Source organism: Lissotriton helveticus, chromosome 12 (genome assembly GCF_964261635.1).
Source record: "Lissotriton helveticus chromosome 12, aLisHel1.1, whole genome shotgun sequence".
Lineage (NCBI taxonomy): Eukaryota > Metazoa > Chordata > Amphibia > Caudata > Salamandridae > Lissotriton > Lissotriton helveticus.
The window spans coordinates 720,571,869-720,595,138 of NC_136073.1; the positions used below are offsets into that span (position 1 = coordinate 720,571,869).

Genomic DNA, 23,270 nt, shown 5'->3' on the forward strand with positions numbered 1-23,270 from the left:
ATAATGTATGCAGCATGCTTATTGCTATAATTTTGGATTTCAATACTTTCATGATGTATTCCGATAAAGCAGAAGTACTTGTACCAGTAAAACATGACTGATCCAAAGATTTCCACCAACAGGTCTCTGGAGAACCCCACCCCACCATACACTCCTAAGATGGGACGCAGGTAAGGAAGATCATAGAGCATGTTCTGTAAGTAAGACCGATTAATATGTGTACTATTGTCATTTGTCGACCATTAGAAAGTGGCTGAATCATGGAAGGTGTACATTCACAAAGAAGGCTTTGCTGGCTTAAGTTTTGTCTTTTTTTTTACAGCTGTTCTCGGATATTGAAGTGTTTATCTGCTTTTAAAAACATTTATTTAATTTAGAGAAAGGGCTCACAACATTTGCTAATGGGCTAATTGATGCTACAATCAAAACCAAAACAGTAAAGGGCCATAAGTAGCTGTGAGCACAGCTATTGCTCATAAATATGGTCCTACAAGTGCGAGTAGTACTATGTTGTACTCTTTTCTGATTTGTTCCCCTACATTGATGGAATTCTGCACCCAGAGGGCATAAGTCTTTGGAAATATTGTATGATATTTGGAATCTAGCTTAATGGTATTTATGATAAGTGACTTCCTTCAACTCTTTTGATCTTGAATGCTAAGTTTTTGGGATAATGCTTGTAAAATACTTCAACTGACAGGTTTTGCTAGGACAAATAACTTGGAAATGTACATCATTTCTCAACGTTTGCATGAAATACTTGTTTTTTGTTTAAACAGAGCTTTAAACGGAATCGTTTTACAATGTGTAAATGTCGTGCATGACTTTAGATTCATCAAATGGCCCGGGATATCAGAGGGTCATACCATGCTTCTTGAACTCCCTCACCTTCCTCACCCCACTCTTCCTCACCCCACTCTGTCAACACAGTGACATTATGTGATCCTTAGCCGCAATAATAATAATCCACATTTGTAAAGCGCGAACAATCACCCGTAAGGGTCTCTAGACGCTGGGGGCTTTTGGGAAGATTAAGCAAGCTATTGCCCAGAGTCACATGGTGCTGGGCTAATCTGCCACCGGCTCCGGGGATCGAACCGTGATTCCCAGATTCCAGCGTCAGTCGCCCTGGCCGCGGCGCCACACCTCTCCCGTAAAGACATCTGAGGCACTGACTCTTTTTTTTTTACTCTACATTGAAAATGCTTCTGTCAAATGTACCTTTTGCACCAGACCTAAAAGTAGAAACGTTTATGAAGCAGTCTCTTACATAGATACAAGGGAGGAAAAGACAGAAGAAAGAAGAGAATATAGCGAGGGATAATAGAGCAAAAAGTTAACTGAAATTAAGGAAAACTGAAAGATTGATAAAATAACAAAGTTACTCAAGCAGAAAATATATGAACTGCGACACCTCCAGGTAACACCAGGAGCGTGGCATTCACCTACTGAGATAGTCATCGTATGCCTAAAAAAACATTAGAATGCCCAATTGTGGCCAGTCTACGAGAATGTCCACGGACACCATCGTCCGGCACAGTGTCTAGTAGCCCTCCATAGCTTCAGTTGCTAGTTGAGAATAAAAGGAAAAAGACAAAGAACTTTTTCAAGTGAGCCTGCTACAGCTTAACACCACTGGTTAGGTACAGTGTCAATGGAAAATAAATGTAAACTACTGTAGAGTAACCTTTTTAGTGGGGACCATCCCATTACTGGAACTATAAAAGTTCTATAAACAATTAAGATACTTAGTGGACGAAACATTAAATTATACTAATCTCTAATAAACAACAACTTTATTCGGCTTTTGCAAAAAAAACCATAAAAGTCAGATTGACAAAGAATATAGAAGATCACATCTATAGAAAACAACTGCCACTCAGATGCTGCTTACATAAATGTTGTAACTTTACTTATTTGATTATTTTTAAACGGATAAATGTACATAAACAGAATAGAATACAAGACAAAACCAGCATTGGCATAGCCAATAGGTCTCACCTTTTGGTCCTCATCATCCCTATGCGATGGACCTCCAAATAAAGGCATGTGCCTAGCCAGTTCATGTTTTAAGGAATGTGGGCACCAAGACTGGTGTGAAACCAGTGATATCAGATAGTGTCTACAGTTAAACCCTGTTTTTATCTTCTTAGGGTGCTGCATAGAAATGCCCCCTTTTTTCCAACAGAGTAATAAGTAGATACTGTTGATAAACCATGTGTCATGCTTCATATTATCCATTCGCAAACATTATGAGCATCAAACTCTCAAGGTAGATCTTTAGCCTCTCACTGCGACCTAGAAACAAACTCTTGGGCGTTATTCCCTTGTTCAACCTGAAGAGATGGCAGTAGTTGAGTGGGGTGGGGGGTGCATGTAGGGCCCAGTTACCCTGCTGTGGAAATCCCTTCGATTGTTTATTCTGAATCACGCATCGTATCACGAATTTCAGAAGAGTTCCAAGACACAGCTTTTCTCGGCATACCGTAACATAAGCCTTTAATTTACAACACTGCCAAGAAATCCCATGCCGACAGTTTGAAGCACTTCAGAAATACCATTAAAATAAAAACAAATAAATATATTTACTTATCACCCTAGCACCTCACTTCCCAGCCAGCCAGCTGTTTCCAAAAAAGTAAATAGTTCTACTATATTCACATTGTACCAATTAGTGTGTGGAGGACACAATGAATGACTCAGCATGTCCCTCTGCTGCCAATCAAGTAGCCAGCTAAATATTTGCAATCGACTGGAGTGGCTGGATTAAATCCAAATAAGGACGGCTGCATTTGGGAATGAGCTTCCGTAGCAGTCTGTAATGCTCCAGTTCCTGCGTAATCCAATGGAATGCACTGTAAAAGGGATGCCATGCCTAAAAGAAGTTTCAGCCCGTCTTTGTCCACTGAAGCCGGTGTTTGCATTTGTCTATCTGACTTTAGACTCATCTGATGGCACACCAGCTGCAGCGTCTCTGAAACGCAAACCTCTGCTTTGTTTCAGGTGAGCCTGGTATGTCCTTGGCATTTCATTTCCCTTCCTGGTCAGCATAAGAAACAATGATGCCACCGGCTATCTTAAAACCACTTGAGGCATAGCTTGCATTTGGGATTTTTACAATAATAACTACGATGACAACTACTTTGTGAAACAAGCGAAAGCACGGCACGGTGTTTGGAAATAGTAGCGTGACCCACGAAGAATGCAGCTGCCACCCTGCGCGAAGCTGCTCGCTCCCGGCAGCAAAACGCCGTGGGAGCGAATATTAGAAAAGAGATGGGACATACACCCGCCTTTAGCCATTTGCGTGCTTTTATTTTTGAAAGACACATGCAAAAGCCAATCCAATGTGCGGGAGGAGTCAGACCCACACCGAGAAGCCGGAAAAGCCACAAGAAGCCTTGCAGAGCAGCGCATGAGCGCTGCTAGGCTCGATGCGCGCTGCTAGGCTCGACCTAAAAAGGGGAATAGGCTGGGCATCCTTAGCTCCTGGTCTTCCCTGACTGATGACCGCTGTCTATTAAAGGCCTCCTTTATTTGGCCCAAATCCTTCTTGCTACTCGATTTTGAATTTTAAAAAACGTGTGCTCTTCCCAGGCTCGAAAAACACTCCTTAATGTATTTGAGCCACGGGATATGGCAGATGTGATCAAGGGCCATGCAGTCCTTTGAAATCTGTTTATTTAAAGCAGTCCCTTTGTCGAGCCAGATTTTTTTCCATAATGAGATGGGGCGAAAGGCCAACAGATCGGAGATAGAGAAAATACCAAGCTCTTATGGGCTACAAAGGTAGAGGTACCCTGAGGTACAACTAGTATACGTCTCAGAAAGATTTTTTCAGCTATTTGTCTTCATGAGCAATATAACCCCAGATTTCACTACCATACAAAACCTTGGCAATGTACTTGGCCCTATAGATCTGCAAGAGCACCCCATACAGACTCTTTCCCAATCTAGAGGCAAAATTAAAAATAGCCGCATTTTCTCGTGTAAAATACCCTTTCTTTCAGCTTTTCAGAGGCCCCCAGTTCATCTTGGCATCCATTATAGATTTTGGGGAAGCCCCTAAAGTCAAGGCGGACCTGGGCGCAATGCGTGAATGAAAATAATGGTCCGAGACCAAAAGTTAGAAGGATAACAATTCTTGTTGTGTGAAACACTACAACATGGTTATTTAAGAACCCACCAAAGAATTTTTATGCATGTACACAAGTACTATTTATGCATATATAAGAGTCAGGGGACCACACATGAAACAAGCGCCAAACTATATAGTTGATTCCAAGAAAATTTGTATTTATTTTAGAATAAATCAGGAATACTTTTTCAATGACCATAGGTTGCACGCAAAAAAAGAGGTGAAAGGGTAAAAGGGTAGTGGTGATGGGTGGTGAAAGTGTGAATCAAAGAAATAAGGATAGCCAGTTAGATATTTTGACAATTGCTGGTAATTAAGACCAGACAATGCAAGCCTGTCCATATTGGATTTACATGTATTCTGTAAATTACAATGTGCTCTCAATGCAGTTTCCAATGATATAACAAATTAGGATGTAGGTACAGGTCTTGATCAGAAGGAGAGCATTGACATTTCGACTCCACTGTGCAATGAGGAATTCAAACCTTTGCTGCGAGTCTTCATCAGGACTGTGTATTGCTACGCATGCTGCTCCCATGAGATTGCCAGCATCTCATGGGAGCGGCATGCGTTAACCGGAGGCCCTTCGACTAAGGAAAGGGGTCAATATTCTCCTATTGATGGAAATTCACATGGTGATGTAATCACAACACACCTGAACACTCGTATCCTTGGCGACATTGGGCCCTGAGCTCGTCTATGAAATTACACCTGAGTACCCAGGCTTGGCTCCAGGTCTAGGTTGCAATACACAGTCCTGATGAAGACTCGCAGCAAAGGTTGGAATTCCTCATTGCACAGTCGAGTCGAAACGTCTACGCTCTCCTTCTGATCAAGACCTGTACCTACATCCTAATTTGTTATATCATTGGAAACTGCATTGAGTGCATATTGTAATATGAAGAATACATGCAAATCCAATATGGACAGGCTTTCATTGTCTGGCCTTAGTTACCAGTAATTGTCAAAATATCTAACTGGCTATCCTTATTTCTTTGATTCACATTTTCACCACCCGTCACCACTACCCTTTTACCCTTTCACCCCTTTTTTTGCGCGCAACCTATGGTCATTGAAAAAGTATTCCTGATGTATTCTAAAATAAATACTCATTTTCTTGGAATCAACTATATAGTTTAGTGCTTGTTTCATGTGCGGTCCCCTGACTCTTTTCATCTTGGCATCCAACAGGACCCCTAGATATGAAAAGACACTAGTCTTGGAGACTGGCGTGAACCCAACCTTAAAGGTGTAGGACTTACTCAAACGAGATCCCACCTGCATCATGTAGGATTTAGAATCGTTAACCAGGACGTCCTGATCTTCCATAAATTGGGCAAAGGAGTTGAGCTGCGTTTGCAGCCCCCTCTCAGTCCGGGCCATGAGGACCGCATTGTCTGCGTACAGTAGTACAGGCAGACCGCTGCGTCCCACCTGGGGGTAGTCCACCTTAGACCCCACTAATACCTTCTCCAGGTTATTGATGTATAGATTGAACAAAAAAGGAGCCAATATACAACAGTGCTGGACCCCTCTCTGAAAAGGAAACTGTCGAGTGACCTTGAAGTAATTGGTATATCGGATCTCTGCCTTCGTATCGCGATGGAGATCTTGTAAAAAGAGAACAATGTCTTGTCCACCCCAATAGATAACAAGATCTGCCAAACCTTTCTTTTATTGACACGATAGAACGGGGAAGACAGGTCCACGAAGTCCAGGTGGATGGTACCAGGGCGGGCAATTGTATACGTATTAAGAATCATGAACAAGTTCAAACATTGGTCCACAGTCGACAGACCAGGAAGAAAACTATACTGAACATCTTTTTAGATTATTATTGTCTGCCCAGCTAGTTAACCTGTCTTATATGATATGTTCAACTACCTTGGCCTCGGAGTACAGCAGGGAAATTGGCCTGTAACAGTGGGTACTGTCTCTATTACCTTTTTTTAAAACAGGGACACTAGTGGATGGTACCCAACTGCTATGTTGATTATTGAGGTGGGGGCCGGCACCCACAGCTTCGGCTGGAGACATAGGTCAGGTGGGATTCCATTGGGTCCCTGTGCCTTTTTACAAGACAGTCCTTCTGTGCCCTTCCTTACATCCTCTTGATAACTCACAGCTGGTGGGCACTGAAAGATTTACTCAAAGTGGCTAATCCATTCGTCCTCCGTAATATGTGCATCAAGAGCGTTCGCTGTGTCTACTGCCAAGAAAGGGCTATTAACAGTGCTACAAAACTGGGAGCTACTCTTATGGGTACTGGCCTTGATGAGCTCGCTCCAGGCCTCCTCCTGCAATATGGCCTTGTGCCTAGCGAAAATGCATTTATACTGACCTCTACAAACGCTTACTAAACCATGAGCCCATGGGTTGGTACATAAGGTTTCCTTATGCTTCCTGGATGCACGAGAGCAGGCTGAATCAAGCCATCTTGGGGCTCTTTCTAGGTGCCTTGGGGTCGGAGCCCAAGTAAATCTGCTATAGTACGAGAAATAACAGTTAAGGCCTCAATAGTGGCCTCCGCCTGCAGAGCTAAGCAAGTCTGTAGCTCCATGTGACATTTAGCTGATAGGGTCTTGAGAAAAGAGTCGGGGATTAGCTCGGCCCATTTGAGCCTTCTGCCCCCGTCAGTGAATTTCAGTGATCTCCCCCACCCCATCTCATATCCCCTTGGTTTGAGCTAGTGGGGGCCAGATGGCTTTGATACAAGGAGGGTTATGGTCACTGTAAATACTTGTTTCAATGGAAAAGTCAGATTGAATAAAAAAATGGAGTTCAAACAAAAATCTATGAACGAGTGACTTCTGTTCCCTTTTAAATGTGGGATTAAATTCCTTCGAGCCTTGATCCAGTTTGCCCATGGCCGATGTAAGGTCGGGCTCATTCACTAGGGTATTAAGAAGATCTACCTGATTGGTGTGTTCTAGGTGCATACCTGTCAGACGAGGGCAACCTATATCTCTAGGGCCTATACCACTCAGGTCGCCGCATAAATGGATGTTGAAATCTCCAACCAGCAATAAGTGCCTATTAGAAGCAGTGGAGGCATTCAAATAACTCAAGAGAGCCCAACCGAGAAATGTTACAGACCTCTGGAAGAGAAGATGTAGAGTTCAGGAGCAACAGTTTATCTTACCCACTGGAAAGTAACACAGCTTGCAAGCATGGGTTGTCTGTGAGCAACACAACTGTGCTACATTTTACTACCAAGGAAACCTAAACAACCCAACCCCCCTTGGGTCGACCTGCCTTCGAAGGGGTGGCAGGCACAAAAAAGGAGTTGTACTCAATAAAAATTGTTCTCGATGGCCCATGTTTTGTGCAAGTATATCACGTCAAACCTTTTTATAAAAAAAAGTCCATCCTAGGTCTGAAATCTTGCTTGCAACCCAGCTATGTTCTACAAGATGTATTTACTGTTCTTGCCATCCAAAGACCTACTACCTGGGGGTCCATGGTCGATCCGGTGTGTAAGAACGATCTGGTGGGTAAGGATTGTCATCTCCACTGGTACTGCCGCAGGGAGTCAATAGCCATTATCGAAGGAACCCAAGGGTGCAAAACCATTGAGAAGTGGTATTTTGGGGTCACTTTAATCTATTTACAAAGCTTAACAGTATCGCCTCATGATTAGATAGGAATTATTTTTTATGTGGAACAAATACAGTTGTTATGTACCATATATCTTTTGTTTTAAATTGGGTAACATCAATACCGTTTCAACACCACTTTTAAAACTGTCAACAACTGTATGAAAACATTCTTATTGACCTTTTCATGTCTTCTGTTTTCACAAAGATTGCAGCCGTCCTACATGCAACATGTGTTTTGTTTATAAGGATTCCCGCTTCCTCAAGGCTTCATGATTGAATTTATTAAATGTGTCCTCCTGTATCACTTTCCAGTTAAGCTATCATTATACTTCTTCACTTCGGAGCATTCCATATAATTAAACTTTCAGTAATATTCAAAGTTGCAAGATTGAAAATCAACTCCATGTGGAGTTTATTGGTACTCAGTTTCTTCTCAGATCTGTCTTTACGTAACTGTGGCAGAACTTCTCATCAATAGTCGACCTATAATATGGCTATCACAATTGCCCAGGGATATCCCCTCACTAACTGGCATAACTCATATGGTAAGTCATAACTACAAAACCAAAGGCGCAGTCTATGTTGAGTTGCAGCCTCCAATTCCACGTCACTCTTTTAGAGGAGGATGTGCCACTAAATGCCCAGTTACAGCATAAAAAAAAGTCTAAAACGGCCTTGAATGGCCAGGGTGAGACGTGAATACTTTTTCAGTTCTCAGGGGCCCTGGCACTAGCAACACATGCTCGGTCACAACCATCAGTTACCATTGCATAGCCATATACTCTGGTAAGGTCATGTATATTGAGGTGTAGCCATGTAGGCCCAGTTCAGCGTCATAAACACATACACACTGTCCCCCATGCCCATTTGTGTTTTTGAATGTCCTAAAATAGCTTTGACTATCCATTACAGTCTTAGCCTCAAATTTTCTGGTGAAAGATTAACCTCAGATGCTCATTGCAGCTCCCTCTGCGCGGTATGGCTTCAAATACCCAATGAATCCTCTGCGTGCCTTTGTTAGTTGCTGAAGTCCAGTGCAGCCTTTAGAAATGTAACCTGGCCTCAGTGCAACCTTCTAATGAGCATGCTTACTTCGAATGCAGCCTTCCTATCATCATATTTGATCTCCATGCCTAGTGTAACCTCTGCATGCCTAAGTTGAGCCACAGGGGCCCAATACAGCCTTACCGTTTGCTGGTATGGGTCCAATTATGCAGTGCTATCTCCTAATTCCCTAATATAGTCTTGAATACTTCCTCACTATACATGTGTAGGTGCATGTTCTCCCTTTGCAGAGATCTAGTCTTGTGCAGGTGTAGCCTTGAATGTTCAGTACCATGTCCCAAGCTGTAGATTTACCATTAAATGCTCATTGCATCTTTGCAGCTTTAACCTCTAGGTGTAAATCCAAGCTGCCCGGTGTTGACTCCCAGTGTTGAATTTTGTCTGATGAAAGATGCCTCCACATGTGTACGTTTGATGTTCCTCCACATGTGTAAGCTTGTTGTTAAATTCCGTCACTTTTTGCATCCAGGACCAGACCAGGAGATGCAATGGTGCTAGGGTTCAACACTCCACCTCATATTTCTTGATTGAAGGCAACTTACAGACCTTGTTGAAGGAACACTGATCCCAGCTTACTTTCTTCTTGTGCTACAGGAGCTCTCTTACTGGCTGTCTTTAATTTCTTCCCTGATGCTTCAGTTTCAGGCTGCTGGATGGAAGTGTTAGGATTTCTTATTCCTAGTTCCAACCGGAGACACCCAGCAGCTTTCTCTTTGTGCTGAGGGACTAGAAGGTGGGGATTGGAAATCAAGAAGGCAGACCGGGCTCACAAAGCCATATTTACTTTCTTTTGTATACTATCCCTGCTACCTCTTAGACCAGGAGAACAGTAAACTGTTAACTAGCTACTTCGCTCGTTACCCGCTAAATGATGTACGTCATAAGCATTCCATATGTTGTGTACTTTCATGCAAAGAAGTAGTTGTGTTTTGTTCCAGAGAGCAATGCAGATAATAGTGATGGCAATTTGATGATAGACTAGAAAGTACAAACTAGTCTGGTTGGTTATCATAGCCTCAGTAATCAATTGTGGACATGCAGTTAGTCTTATGTGCTTGTAAATAGTATAACCGTGCTTTTTAAAATAATTTGCCATGTATTTATAACTCTTTCAGAAGCATCGAATCCCCTAATTTAGGGTTTGCTGGTGGTGATTCCCTTCTTCCTAATCTGTTAGAGGATGAGCTGTGCCATCTCTCAGACCTGGATCCTGAGCCAGACTCGCAGAATTGGCAGCATACAGTTGGACGCGATGTTGCACCCCATCTACCACAGAAGGAGAGGGCTAGGCAGGAAGTCATACACGGTGAGCAGTCCCATTCATTTTCTGATTACTGATTCAGGTGGATTTGTTTCTGGAATGTTACAAAGCATTGTTTGAATTTTATTTGTTTTCTATTGAGCATCCACAGCTGTAAAACATATATAAGAATAGGGGCCATATGTACAAGAATAGCTTTTGTCAAAGTGTGATTCTTTCTGAATCACACTTAGGAATTCACAGTCCCTAATCTCTGGTTGCTTGCAAATCCATCTACCTCATGAATATTAATGAGGTACGTTGTAATTTGTGACTCATTAGGAATGATAGCCAGCACAGGGATGTTGGCCTGCTGGGGTAAACAGAACACCATGTCTGTGATTGCTTTTTAATAAAGCAATCTTTTAGGCTTTTTTCTAAATGCAGCCTGTTTCCTTCAACGAATATAGAAAATGAAACTTTTAAGTTTCGTGGGACCACTGCCTGCTCTTAAAAATATTTTTCTTTACATTCTCATAGGGGATGGGGATCCTTAGGGACCCCTTCCCATTAGCGATTGGTTACCACTATCTTTTAGTAGTCTGTAAAATATTTTATGTTTTACAATCTGTGATTCGGATGCAAACATTAGTACATACCACTGCAAATCAATAGTTGAAAGACCTAAGCACGCCCCTTCCAAATACCAAATTTCTAAATCAAATTGCGATTTGGTAGTTACTGAGTTGCAATTTGACATTTGTACTTTAAAAATTTGTTTGAGGCATGTGTGGTGTAGATACACATGCTTTGCATACTGCTGCCATATAGTGTTGGGTCCGGATGTTTGCAACTTGTTTTTCTTCAAAGAAGTATTTTCCTAGTCACAAGGTAAGGTGACTCCTCCTTTCGGTGACAGTACGCTTGGGCATCAACTCCATTGTTAGATATTATTTTTCCGCCATCACATTTGGACTTGTATTGCTGCGCTCCGGTTCGGAACCATTCTTCGGGTTCCCCTCGGTGTGCAATCCACTCTACCATCGACGTATTGTTTCGTACGCTTTCCACATATTGTTTCGGTCAAAAAAATCTGCTTTAGTTCGAAAAGCTCTGTGGACTGCCTTCTGGCCTAACCACGTCGGTCCAGCTCTCCGTCGATGGAATGGACACCGTTCAAATTCTGTCCTCAGTGCCACGCAAATTATCTGCGTTCTGACTCACACCAGGTGTGTAACTTGTACTTGTCTCTGGAGCACAAAGAAGACTGCAACACTTGCAGATTGTTTTGGCTGAAGAAAACTCTTCGCGATCGTCTGGCTTGATGTCAAGAGATGCAGTGTCAAAGCATTGAAGATAGGCTGGATATCTTCGGTGAAGAGTCCAAGCAAGAAGATATTGGTGTATCGGGGCGGAGGAGGAAGCGGTCTTCTCCGTGTCGGATTCGGAGCTCCAGATAGACCTCAACGCAGAGGAGCTTTCACAGGGACTGAGTGACATGAGTACTGAAGCCCCTTGCCTCATCAACTCACTCACAAAAACCTAAGGCTTCGGCACCACCCCTGCCTTCTGGCCAAGGTTGGCACAGAGACAACGTTTCCGACTCACCGCCTTCCGGCTCGGCCCCTGAAACACACAATCAAGCTTTCCGGCTCGGGACTGAATCGACACAAAGCCTCTTAGAAGCCGAAACACTCCGCTTCCAAATCGCTCCATCGGAAAGGGAATCCAAGAAGCTGGACCATCTTGGGAAGAAAATTTTCTCTTCCGCCAGCTTGGGACGGCGGTCGGTAAACACCGCATGTCTACTGGGCCGTTTGTTCCAACTCTGTGTGGAATACGGTCGCGTAGGTGCTGCCTCAGTGTCCGATGGAGGCCCGGACAGTGCTCTCCCAGGCTACCACCGCCGGGAGGGATGCAGCTAATTTTACCATCCGTTGTTGGCTGGATACTGCAGACTCTCTAGGAAGGACGATTTCCACGTCTTTATCCCTTCGTCACTACACCTGGATGAGATCGACTGGCTTTTCGGGCGATGTCCAGAACACCTTGATGGACATGCACTTTGATGGCCGTCGCCTTTTTGGCGACAAAGTAGACAACGCTCTAGAGCGTTTCAAGGACTCATGGGCACATCCAAGTCCTTGGGCCTCTCCAGCAGCCCATCGCAGTCTGCTTTTCGCCCCTTTTGTGGCTACTGAAGGGTGCACCACTACGTCCCGCCCAGAGCCACAGACCACAGCAAGTTTCCCAACCTTCGTGCAGCCGGGGACGTGGGGACCAATACCGTGGTTCAGGGGGCGGGCCAGTCCACCAACCCCCCTCTGCAGCAGCCTCCAAACCCTCCTAGTCCGACCTTTCAGGCCCATCAAACGCCAGTGGGCGGCAGGATTTGCCATCATCTCCCCACTGGCCCACCATCACGTCAGACAGGTGGGTTTTGCTAATAGTCCGAAGCGACTTCTCCCTCCCCTTTGAGGCTAGCCCTCCAGCCATGCCACGTCAATACCACCGCATGTCGGAGGATCACCTGGCACTTCTCCAACAGGAAGTTTTGGCTCTCTTCGCCAAGGTAGCCATGGAGCGCGTTCCTGCCCCAGAAGTAGGTCGTGGTTGCTATTCCCACTACTTTCTGGTACCCAAGAAGGACAAGGGCCTGCGTCGTATCTTGGATCTCAGGAACGTCAACTGCTTCCTCCGGGAGGGGAGAAGTTCAAGATGTTGACGCTCACTCAGGTCTTGTCTGCCCTCGACCCTGGAGACTGATGGTAGTGTTGGACTGCAGGACGCTTCTTTTCACATGCCCGTCCTGCCGGCCCACTGGCATTACCTGTGGTTCACAGTATGCATTAAGCATTTTCAGTTTACCGCGCTCCTCTTTGGCCTTACCAGCGCCCTTCGGGTGTTCACGAAAGTGATGGCGGTGGTCGCAGCTTATCTGCGCAGATCAGGGGTTCCAGTCTTCTCCTATCTCGACGACTGGCTGTTGAAGGCGGACTTGCCCCAGGCAGTCGTCTCCCACCTCAAGACTAAGGCCGACCTCCTGCATTCGCTGGGGTTCTCCATCAGTGTGCCGTAGTCGCACCTGATTCCCTCTCAGAAGCTCCTCTTCATCAGAGCGGTTCTGGACACAACGCAGTTTCGGGTTTATTCTTCCGAACACCGAGTCCGGGATATTCAGGCTACGATTCCGATCTTTCAGCCTCTATCCCGGGTTTCGGTCCTCATGACCCTGAGGCTGCTGGGTCTCATGGCCTCCTGCTGGTCGATCATGCCAGGTGGCATATGGGGGCTCTGCAGTGGGTCCTGAAGTTCCAGTGGGCCCAGCATCAGGGGAATCTGTCCAATTGCGTCCAGATCTCAGAGGGTACCGCTCAACAGTTGCAGTGGTGGCTCACTGTAGGAAAGTGGGTTTCTGATGCACTTTTTTGCCAGACTACTGATGCACTTTCACTTCATGTGCCCTAGGTCCCTTCCAATCAGTTTCCCAGGGCCTGTGTTCTTTCCCCAAAATTAACCCAATTGGTGTCTCTGGCAACAGGTCAGCCCCTGGTAAATGATACCACAGGTACCCAGAGCACTGTGACCCGGGAATACCTCTGAGGACTGCTGCACTTATTGTGCCACCCTTGGAGGCCCTGTACCTTTACACGCACACACTGCCTTTGCAGGCTGCGTGTTTTGGTGCAGAACAAAGTGAAGAGTCGACATGGCACACATCCCTGTGTAACAAATAACAACCAGAAAACTGCTTGCATATGAGGACGCACCTTTCACATCCCTTATGGTGCGCAAAATTAGTGCAAAATTCAACTGAAAAAGGGTAATCTCAAAATAATCTCCTGTGAGCTCGATTGTTCAGTCACAATAATATTCCTTATACAAATATAAGGTTACAAATTTAAACCATGTTCTCAATGTAAAGAAACACTTTAAAATGTAGACAAAAACAACTGTTTTTTTGAAAATTTAAATAACAATCGTTATTTCTCTTGTTTTATTCTTTTGGTCGTTATCTTCATTGCTTGAGGCAAAAATGTTTACAATTCCCAATGCATTTCGGAGCAACACCTTCATCCGGGGAATACTGCAATTGAAACAATGCAATCTTTAAGCGACAAAACTCTCTTCTGTCTTCAAATATATTAATAAGATATAACACAAGGCTTTCAGGACATCACCAGCGTTCCTATCAATAATTAAGCAATAAATAAAAGTAATAAGTTCAAGAGGAAGTGAAATAACACATGAGTATAAGTGCACATGTTTATTCTATTCATTGCCTTCAGTGCTCAAAATCACGCACTGTGCACATTGTTACATCACTCTGTAAAAAGAAATAAAAGTGTACTTAATATCACCCAGTGTAAGTGCAGCTGTGCCTGCTCCAAGAAGTATAATTCAAAAGAGTGTGCCAATGTCACAAATTGTGAACACGCGGCTGTGCTAACAAAAACGCTCACCTTCGCCATGGCTAAAATACTAAGATGTTTAACAGGAGTCTGGAAAAATAGATGAAACCTAGGTTATGAGCCACGTACTAGGTTGCAGGCATATGTCTGTTTCGAAAGGAGAACCCGCTGGGTATCTATACTTACAGTTCACTTGAACGGTCTATCCGTGCTCCCACCAGCGTTATTAGCAATGATCCCCGTGGTCTGAAGAAAATAGTCAAAAATAATAGAAATAATAAAAATAGTCAAAAAGGCCCTCAGTATAAAAATACCACGCAGGTATCGTGTGTTATAAATTAAACACATGTTTAAACAAACATACCTCGTACGCACATGTCTCCGTAAATCCAACAGCCTCTCTCTCCAGCGTACTAATATTGGTTGAGAAACCAGCGTCTCAGCTTAAATATCCTGCGTTTGCGTGTGACGTAACGGCCAACCCTCAACACTGAAAACGGACTCTGTGGTTCCAATAATGCGAATTTGTAAATACCGAAGATTCTAACCTACTGTTACGAAAAAACACAAAAAATAATACAAAGAAACTAACTGGGACGGAAAATTAATGATGTAAGCCAGGGTAAAAATAAAAATAAAATAAAGTGACACCATTAAAGTTATTTGTTTAGTAATCACAATCCAAGCATAAAAATAGAAAAAAAACCCAAGTGGGATGTTTCGCAACTGAGTTAATATAAACACGATTCAGACTCAAAAACTGTCTCATAATGTGGCGACAGCCACAAGATTAGTGTTCATAAAAACCTACATGAAAAGAACTAATAAAAATTTGATGTATATCAAATGTGCTGTGTCATTCTGCGTGTTAAGGTTTACATGTGCATGCACCGAATGGGCATGCCGTCCCTGTTTGTCTCCACGGTCGAGCTGCTTTATTCTGCCCCCAGAGCACGGCTACGCCTTAACGGCACGCTCTCTGATAGCTTCCCTCTTTCCCGGGGAACCCGACAGGGATGCCCCCTGTCCCCACTATTGTATATTCTGGCCATGGACCCCTTGGTACGACACTTTCAGGAGCGCCACTTGCATCGCGGGCTCCAGTTCCGGACGGGTCCGTTACTCATCTCCCTCTACGCAGATGACACCATCCTGTATGTCAGGTCTCCGGAGACCAACCTGTCGCCCTTGCTGCTTGAGGTGGAGCGCTTTGGGAAATATTCTGGCCTTCGCATTAATTGGCACAAGTCTGACATCTTCCCGCTCACCCCCTCCACTGCTCGCTGGGACTGCCCGTTCCCGCTTGAGTGGAATACTGATTCGGTGAAATATCTGGGTATCCACATTCATCTAGACACGGTATCCATGATACGTCTCAATTACGGACAGGCGTTGGACTTTCTGGAGGATAATATTACGCGTTGGATTCGCCTCCCTCTCTCGATGGCCGGCCGTATCGCCATAATCAAAATGATTATACTTCCCCGTTTTTTGTATTTATTTAATAACATACCGATCCCGCTCACTCAAATCTTTTTCGCCCAACTACGCTCTCTGTTGTTGCGATTAATGTGGGGGGATAAGAACCCTCGAGTTTCTTGGCGCATTCTCACGCTGCCTTATGAACGGGGTGGCTTTGGAGTGCCAGACTTTTATATTTATTACCTAGTCGCGCAGTGCGCCTATGCGCATCCTTGGTTCCATCCGGACGCTCGGATCCCATATTTGAGACCTGAAGCGGACTTGGTCCTACCACTTACCCTTAACTCGATATTGCCCAAAGGCCTGCCCCGGGACCCACTTGACATACAAACTGTGTCCACTACATCGTGGGCCTGGATGCAGTTGCGTAGGCTGCTTCGGTTGGACGTGCTGTACTCCCCGGCTCTACCATTGCCTAACCCGCACTGGCTCCCCATCACCGCGGAAGCGGTGGTCCGCAGAACGTTGTCCAAATACCAACTCGCCACGATAGGGGATCTGTTCCCGGACGGTCATGTTTTTTCGGTGTCCGAGGATCCGCGATTTACGGGCCGGACGTTTATGGATTCCTTTGTCCTGACTAGGGTGAGGTCCATGCTTAGAGCGCAGTTTCCCTCGTTCCCACTGCCGCCGGACGACATGGCAGCATTGACTTTCCTACTACAGTCACAAACAGGAGCCCACATGGTCTCCAGGTTGTATGGAATCTGTGTGGCGGCCCTCCCTGCTTCGGATGCGAAAGTTCGTGCGGCGTGGGAACTTGATCTGGGCGGCCCTATCACGGACGCCCAATGGGATGCCTGTTGCCGCTCCACTAAAGAAGTGTCTGTCAACAGTAGACATAAGCTAATACATTTTAAATTTTTGAGGCGCCTATACTTCACCCCGGCGCTGGCCCACAAAATCGACCCGGCCAGGCCTCACCACTGCCCTAAATGCAAGGCTCCACATGCCGATTTTGCACATCTCACATGGACCTGTCCAAAACTGCACACCTACTGGCTGCAGGTACACCACATCCTGGGCGACATTTTAGAATGCGAATTGCAACACAGGCCGGAAATTGCACTGCTTGGCTATGTCGCTGAGTTCCCCCGGACCACGCGCAGGCTTGCTGCAATCGGTTTCTTGCTGGCGAAAAGGGAAATTGCTTTACTTTGGGGGTCCAGGCGAATCCCTGATTCTAAGACTTGGATGCGCAGCCTTGCCCAATGCAACACCAATAGTGTGGAATATTCCACGCAGATCCCGACAGCTTCACGCCCGATCGACATCTGGGGCCCATATCGGCAGTATATTGGCAAGATTACACGGGATACACACTCCCAAGCTGCTAGCTCTATTGTCCCAGAAGGGGTGGGTTAGGTGGTCTTGGTCAAACTGGCATGCGCTGCCTATTGCGTTCTACAAGGCTTAGCATATACACACTATTGGGATGGGGTGTGCGTGTGCTGCTGATTTTAGATAGTGTGCTGGTTGGGACCGAGTAGTTTCCCTCATCCGTTTCCTTGCACACTTTGCCTCGGCTGGAGTGGTTGCTTCACCCTGGTCTTTTCGTTTGTCGTTTTACCTGGCCTTGTCTGCCTATGCCAATGATACTGCCGTCATGCTTGTAAATGGATGTGTTGCTTGCCGCTCTCTCTATCACGCAGGCTCATTCGTTTTCGTTATGTTTGAAAATGATTATATCTCTTTGTGTCATCTTTCCACGTGTGCAATATTCCTTTAGAATTGGAAAAGTGAAAATAAGACTCTAGAATGTGTTCCAATGCTTGTAATGTCATTGGTCTAGTCCTCCATTTACTTCCTTTGTATAATGACCATTACTGTTTTCTTTGTACACAGTTTAATGTGTAATTGTATGCTTGCACGGACCAATCTGATGCTAATAAAGAGATTTAAAAAAAAAAAAAAAGGTTTACATGTGCAATGAATCAGAACAAAGATGTGTTACAACAATACAGTTACATGCCAATATAGTCCTCATAGGAAACAAGTAAATTCAATTTTATCATTCAATCCACAACGAATAAGCGTTGTTAGAAAACGTATCCAATATTTTTCTGTTTCTGCCAGATGTCTGTTGGCATCAACATGGGGTGACACTAACACATTTTCTAGTATGGTCAAGTGCAACTGTGGTATAGTAAATTACTTTTCCCCCCAGTGTACTGCTAGACATGACTTGGTGTTAGCCGTTCTAATCATGCTTTTATGTTCGGTTATTCGTACCTTAACTTTTCTAGTGGTACGTCCAACGTATACCTGCATGGGAATTTATAGCATATATTACCATACTTGTGTTACAGTCTGATGTGTGTTTTAGTTTAATCCTTTCTCATGTCTGTGGATGTGCAAAATTATCGCCTACTATCACATTTCCACAGTGATCGCAGTTGTGACAGTTACGCATTCCTTGGTTCCCTATCTCCAGTTGTTTTATACAACTTCTACAACTTCTTTTTGTGCTGCTTGTTTTGAGGAGTTCCTTAATATTTATTTACCTTGAATATGTCGAAGATGGTACGTCCAAAAATACTTGTTTAAAATCATTCTCCTGCTCAATAATTTCCCGTTTCTGAATACTACGTTTTATTGCTGGTGCAGCAGTCGAATATTTTAGAACACAGACTTCCCTTGCAGATGTTGATTTGATTGTTTTTTTTAAAAGGTCTTTGCGATCTAGAACAGAGACTTTTTGTTTCGCTTTCTCTAACACCTCATGTGGATAACCTCTCATACTGTATTGATGTGGTAAGTCCTCGATGTCTGCTAGACCCTGGTTCTCATCTGAACTTATCCTCTTTATTCTGATGAATTGCGATACTGGTAAATGGTTTTTGAGAGTAGGTGAATGAAAACTGTTGAAGTGCAGTGCATTATTCCTATCCGTATGTTTTTTTATATACTCTAGTAACCAAATTGCTTCCCTTACGTTCAATTAAAATATCCAAATAATTGATGGTTGTAGTACTCATGGAATATGTGAATGTACTTTGTGGATGACATCCCTGTGTGCCATGCCTACAACCCACTGCCCTGGCATAGATCAGTCATCTCTCTAGCTGGGTTCCCTATGCCAGTGGTGAGGGTAGAGGTGCATGAGCCCTGTACCCCTACAGTGTCTAAGTCCATTCTTAGACATTGTAAGTGCAGTGCTGCCAGTAAGAGTATATGGTGCTGGGATCTTGTCATTACGAACTCGACAGCACCATAATGGGTACACTGAAAACTGGAAAGTTTGGTATCAAACTTCTCAGCACATTAAACCCACACTGATGCCAGTGTGAGATTTAGTGAAAAATGCACACAGAGAGCATCTTAGTGATGCCCCCTGAAAAACGACCAGCCTCTGGTGGGTTCTCTGACTGGTACACACCAGCCTGCCACCACAAGACATGTTTCTGGACCCCTAAGGTGGGAGCCTTTGCTCCCTGAGCCCAGAAACAAAGCCTTTCCTGGGCGGAGGTGTTCACACCTCCCCCAGGCCAGGAAGAGCCATCAGTGGCAGGGGAGCTTCAAAAGCCTTTGTAATGCGACCGCCAGCCTCTCCTGCTATCAGGAGCAAGCCCCCTTCCTGTCTTCTCTCCTTTTCGGCGGGAACACAGGCGGGAAAAACTAGCCAGCCCAGAAGGTGTGCTCTGCCAACTCCACCCCTCAGGTGGGGGGGTGAGGTGAAGCCCCCTCTTCAGTGTCCACCATCTTGCAGATGGCAGGCACTCCCCAATAAGGATTAGGGATTGTGCTCACTCCCCCACGTGGGGTGAGCACACCAAGGGTGTAGTCACCCTAAGGTCAGTAGCCCATTGGCTACTGACCCCGAGACCCCGAAAACTCCTCCTCAATATAGTAAAAAATCATATCCAGAAACAGATCAACTCCGTCCGCTCCATGGTTTTCGGAATTGTTAAGAACGCAAAAACAAATTTGTAGGAACAGGGAGAGAGCCTGTCGTAAACTCTATGACGCAGAAAACAAGTCACAGTACAAGGCTTCTTTGGCGAAATATAAAAAAAATGATCACCGAGGCGAAAAGACATTATTTTAGCACCCAAATTGAGACCGCAAAAAACTCAAATAAACAACTATAGGAGGTTGTTAAGCAATTAGCCGGGAACACCCCTGATCTGGCTCCGCCCCCGTCCCAACTATTCTGTGACGCACTGGCTGACTTCTTTTATACTAAAGTTAATGACATCTATGTAGCCTTTGCTGCCAAGGAGGATCCTTCCATACTTCCTACTTGTTTCACACCATCTGATAGTTCTCTCCCCCAATTTAAAGAAATAACTGAGCAACAAACCATGGATATCATAAAATCCATAAAAACAGGATCGGCCTTAGACCCTTGTCCTCCTAAAGTTCTTCAACCTGTACTGGACTTAATAGTTCCTATAGTTACGCAACTTTGTAATAGTATGTTTAACTCAGGGAGCTATCCTAAAGTTCTGAAGAACACTCTCGTAAAGCCGCTTTTAAAAAAGCAGCATTTGGCCATGGATGAGCCGAAAAGTTTTAGACCAATAGCCAGTCTCCCGTTCTTGGCCAAGGTAGCCGAGAAAGCTATAAATCAGCAGCTGTCCGAGTACCTGGAGGAACATCAACTGTTGGACAATACCCAGTTTGGCTTCCGAAAATACCATGGAACGGACACCGCCCTTATTAAAGCCGCCGATGACATCAGGGTCATTAGAGACCAAGGGGGCACAGCAGTACTTGTACTGCTGGATCTCTCTGCGGCTTTCGACACGGTCGATCATTCCATTCTGATCGACCGTGTCGGAAGGATAGGCCTTCAATCGAGAGCCATAAGCCTACTAGCATCTTTCTTGTCCGGCAGAACTCAGACAGTTACGCTTGGGCCATTTCAATCAGCTGAGCTGTCATTACCTTGCGGGGTTCCACAAGGCTCATCCCTGAGTCCGACACTTTTCAATATCTATGTGTCGGACGTTTCAATATCTATGTGTAGCTAGACTCATCAAGCATTATGGGATGGGCCTTACCTCTTATGCTGATGACACCCAGCTAGTCCTCGCCATTAACAACTACGGGGAAGAGGTAGTGGAGCGTTTTCAGCAGGGTATGCAAGCAATAGGAGAATGGATGTCCTCCAGCTGCTTGAAACTGAACTCCGAGAAGACCGAGGTGGTTATCTTCGGAAAACTTTCCCCTCGCTGGTCTTCCGTCTGGTGGCCTGCATCATTTGGAACCTTGCCCAACCCTGTCTCAAAGGTCAGAAATTTGGGATTTATGTTTGATGAACATCTCAACTTCTCCGCTCATGCTAACCAGACAGCAGCTACAGCTTTTTACAAATTAAAACTGATTCAAAAAATTATGCCATTCCTGCCTGAAAGTGCAGACAAAACTTTGGTTAGCACTTTGGTACTATCCTCACTTGACTACTGCAATGGCATCTTTGCCAATGCTCAAGTGCGGGTAGTTAATAAAATGCAATCAATTCAAAATGCTGCAGCGAGAGTATTATCCAAAACACCCAAATTCAATTCTATTGCCCACATCATTCGGAACTACCATTGGCTACCAATAAAAAAGCGTATAAAATTCAAAACATTATGTCTGGTGTTTAAAGCACTGCATCACCTAGGTCCGCAGTTTCTTAGGAGTCAATTCCAACTCTATCTTCCGGCAAGGCAATTAAGATCTACGACCTTGCACCAATTAATGGTGCCTCGCACCAAGACTGTCACCTGGGGTGACAGACGTTTCTCAGTCACGGCAGCTAGACTGTGGAATTCACTCCCGCTTTCAATCAGACAAAGCCACTCCCTTTACGCTTTTCGTAAAGATGTGAAGACTTGGCTATTTGCCCAGTAAATCATGCCGCAATCACATGGGAAGAGATACGAGTTAAGTTTTTAGCGCCAAGACGCCCCGGGCAAACGTTCGCGCTTAACAAATTGCAAAAATAAATAAATAAATAAAACAAATAAATAAATATTTAGGGGGCAGCCCTGAACCAAGAAAGCAGATTCCCGCAACCTAAGAAGAAAAAGGACGAAAGAAGACGCCCAGCAGAGGAGACTGCAGAGAACAACTGACTTGGCCCCAGCCCTACCGGCCCAGTTTCCGGAGATCTTGCATCAAAAATAGTCTTGTCCTGCAGCCAGCGGCCTCCATAACACATGGGAGGACTGACTGCCTTCAACAAAGACCGGATCTCCTGTAAACAGCAGCCCTGTTCAAAAGGAACTCCGAGCCTGTTGAGGACAAAGAAACCCCACGCCTGGAACTACCACTGCACCTGTCACCTACGACCCGAGTTCGAGTGGCCCACCGGCCCCAGCGCGGTCCTCCAGTGCTCCAGAGTCAGAGTCCACCTTGGGTTGACCCCTACAGGGCTCCCTGACATCGCCTGCAGGCTCTGCATGGAGACCCCCCCCCCCACCGCGAATGGCCCAGTAAGGTGAAATCCGACCTCAAAAGACACCCAGGCATCCAGCCGCCCTGCGCCCTGGAGAAAAGAACCCAAGGTGCGCCTACGTCCCCAAGCCCTCCAACTTACCTGCCCTGCTGTTGGTTCCTCCCGGAAGTCTTCCTGGACTGAGCCTGCAGGTATAAACCAAAACGAAAATCCCCATTGAAAACAACAGGGCTCTAGAAAGACACCATAACAGCACTCTGCACCCGGCTGCCCCAGCGCCGCTGAAGGTGCACCTTTTGTGCTGGCTTGTTTCCCCATTTGCCCTGAGCTAAAGTCCGGGAGCTTTGCCAAGTGGCCTGCTCGTCTGCAGCCACCAACCGGAGGCCCCCTATCCTCCTTTGGATAACATTGGGCCTCAACACTCTACACCCTGCCGCACTAGTGCCGCTGAGGGTGTAACAAGAGTGCATCACTGGGCCTGGGGGGACCCCTGAGTCTACTCCACTACCAAATACTTACCTCAAACCCGATAACCATATTTTCCACCTTAGGATAACATTGACTGTTTTTCTTGGATATGTTTCAAAGTGTGGAGTTTGAAAACCTAAAGAAATTCTTTCAAATTACACTGTTTAGCAAAAATGATTTTACTTACCTATTTGCAGAAAATGTCTGAGTAGTATCCAGGCATACTACTCTTGAGTAAGAAAAGTAATCCAAAAAGTAACTTACCTGGTATTTTACTGAAAACCCAATTCAAGTCTATATACAGTATTTACAAATCATTTCATTTCTCTGAAACAATACTGTAAGTCAAATCAAAGTACATTTACTATTACAATCCAAACTGTATATTTAATACAAAGTATTTTTCAACTTACCTGTGCCAGGCTTGCTTGGTTCTAGAAAATAAAATAACTAAAAGAATATTTTTATATCTGAAAGA

At 44.9% G+C, this 23,270-nt stretch overlaps 1 protein-coding gene across 3 annotated transcripts in view; it reads left to right on the plus strand.

Moving 5' to 3' along the window:
- Positions 1 to 23,270, plus strand: part of ARHGEF11 (Rho guanine nucleotide exchange factor 11) — an 883,046-nt gene that overhangs the window by 564,213 nt on the left and 295,563 nt on the right. For all 3 annotated transcript variants that reach the window (XM_078670282.1, XM_078670280.1, XM_078670281.1), the window contains 2 exons: positions 123 to 170; positions 9,918 to 10,108. In XM_078670282.1, the coding sequence (XP_078526408.1) occupies positions 123 to 170; positions 9,918 to 10,108 (239 nt within the window). The remainder of the gene's footprint in view (positions 1 to 122; positions 171 to 9,917; positions 10,109 to 23,270) is intronic.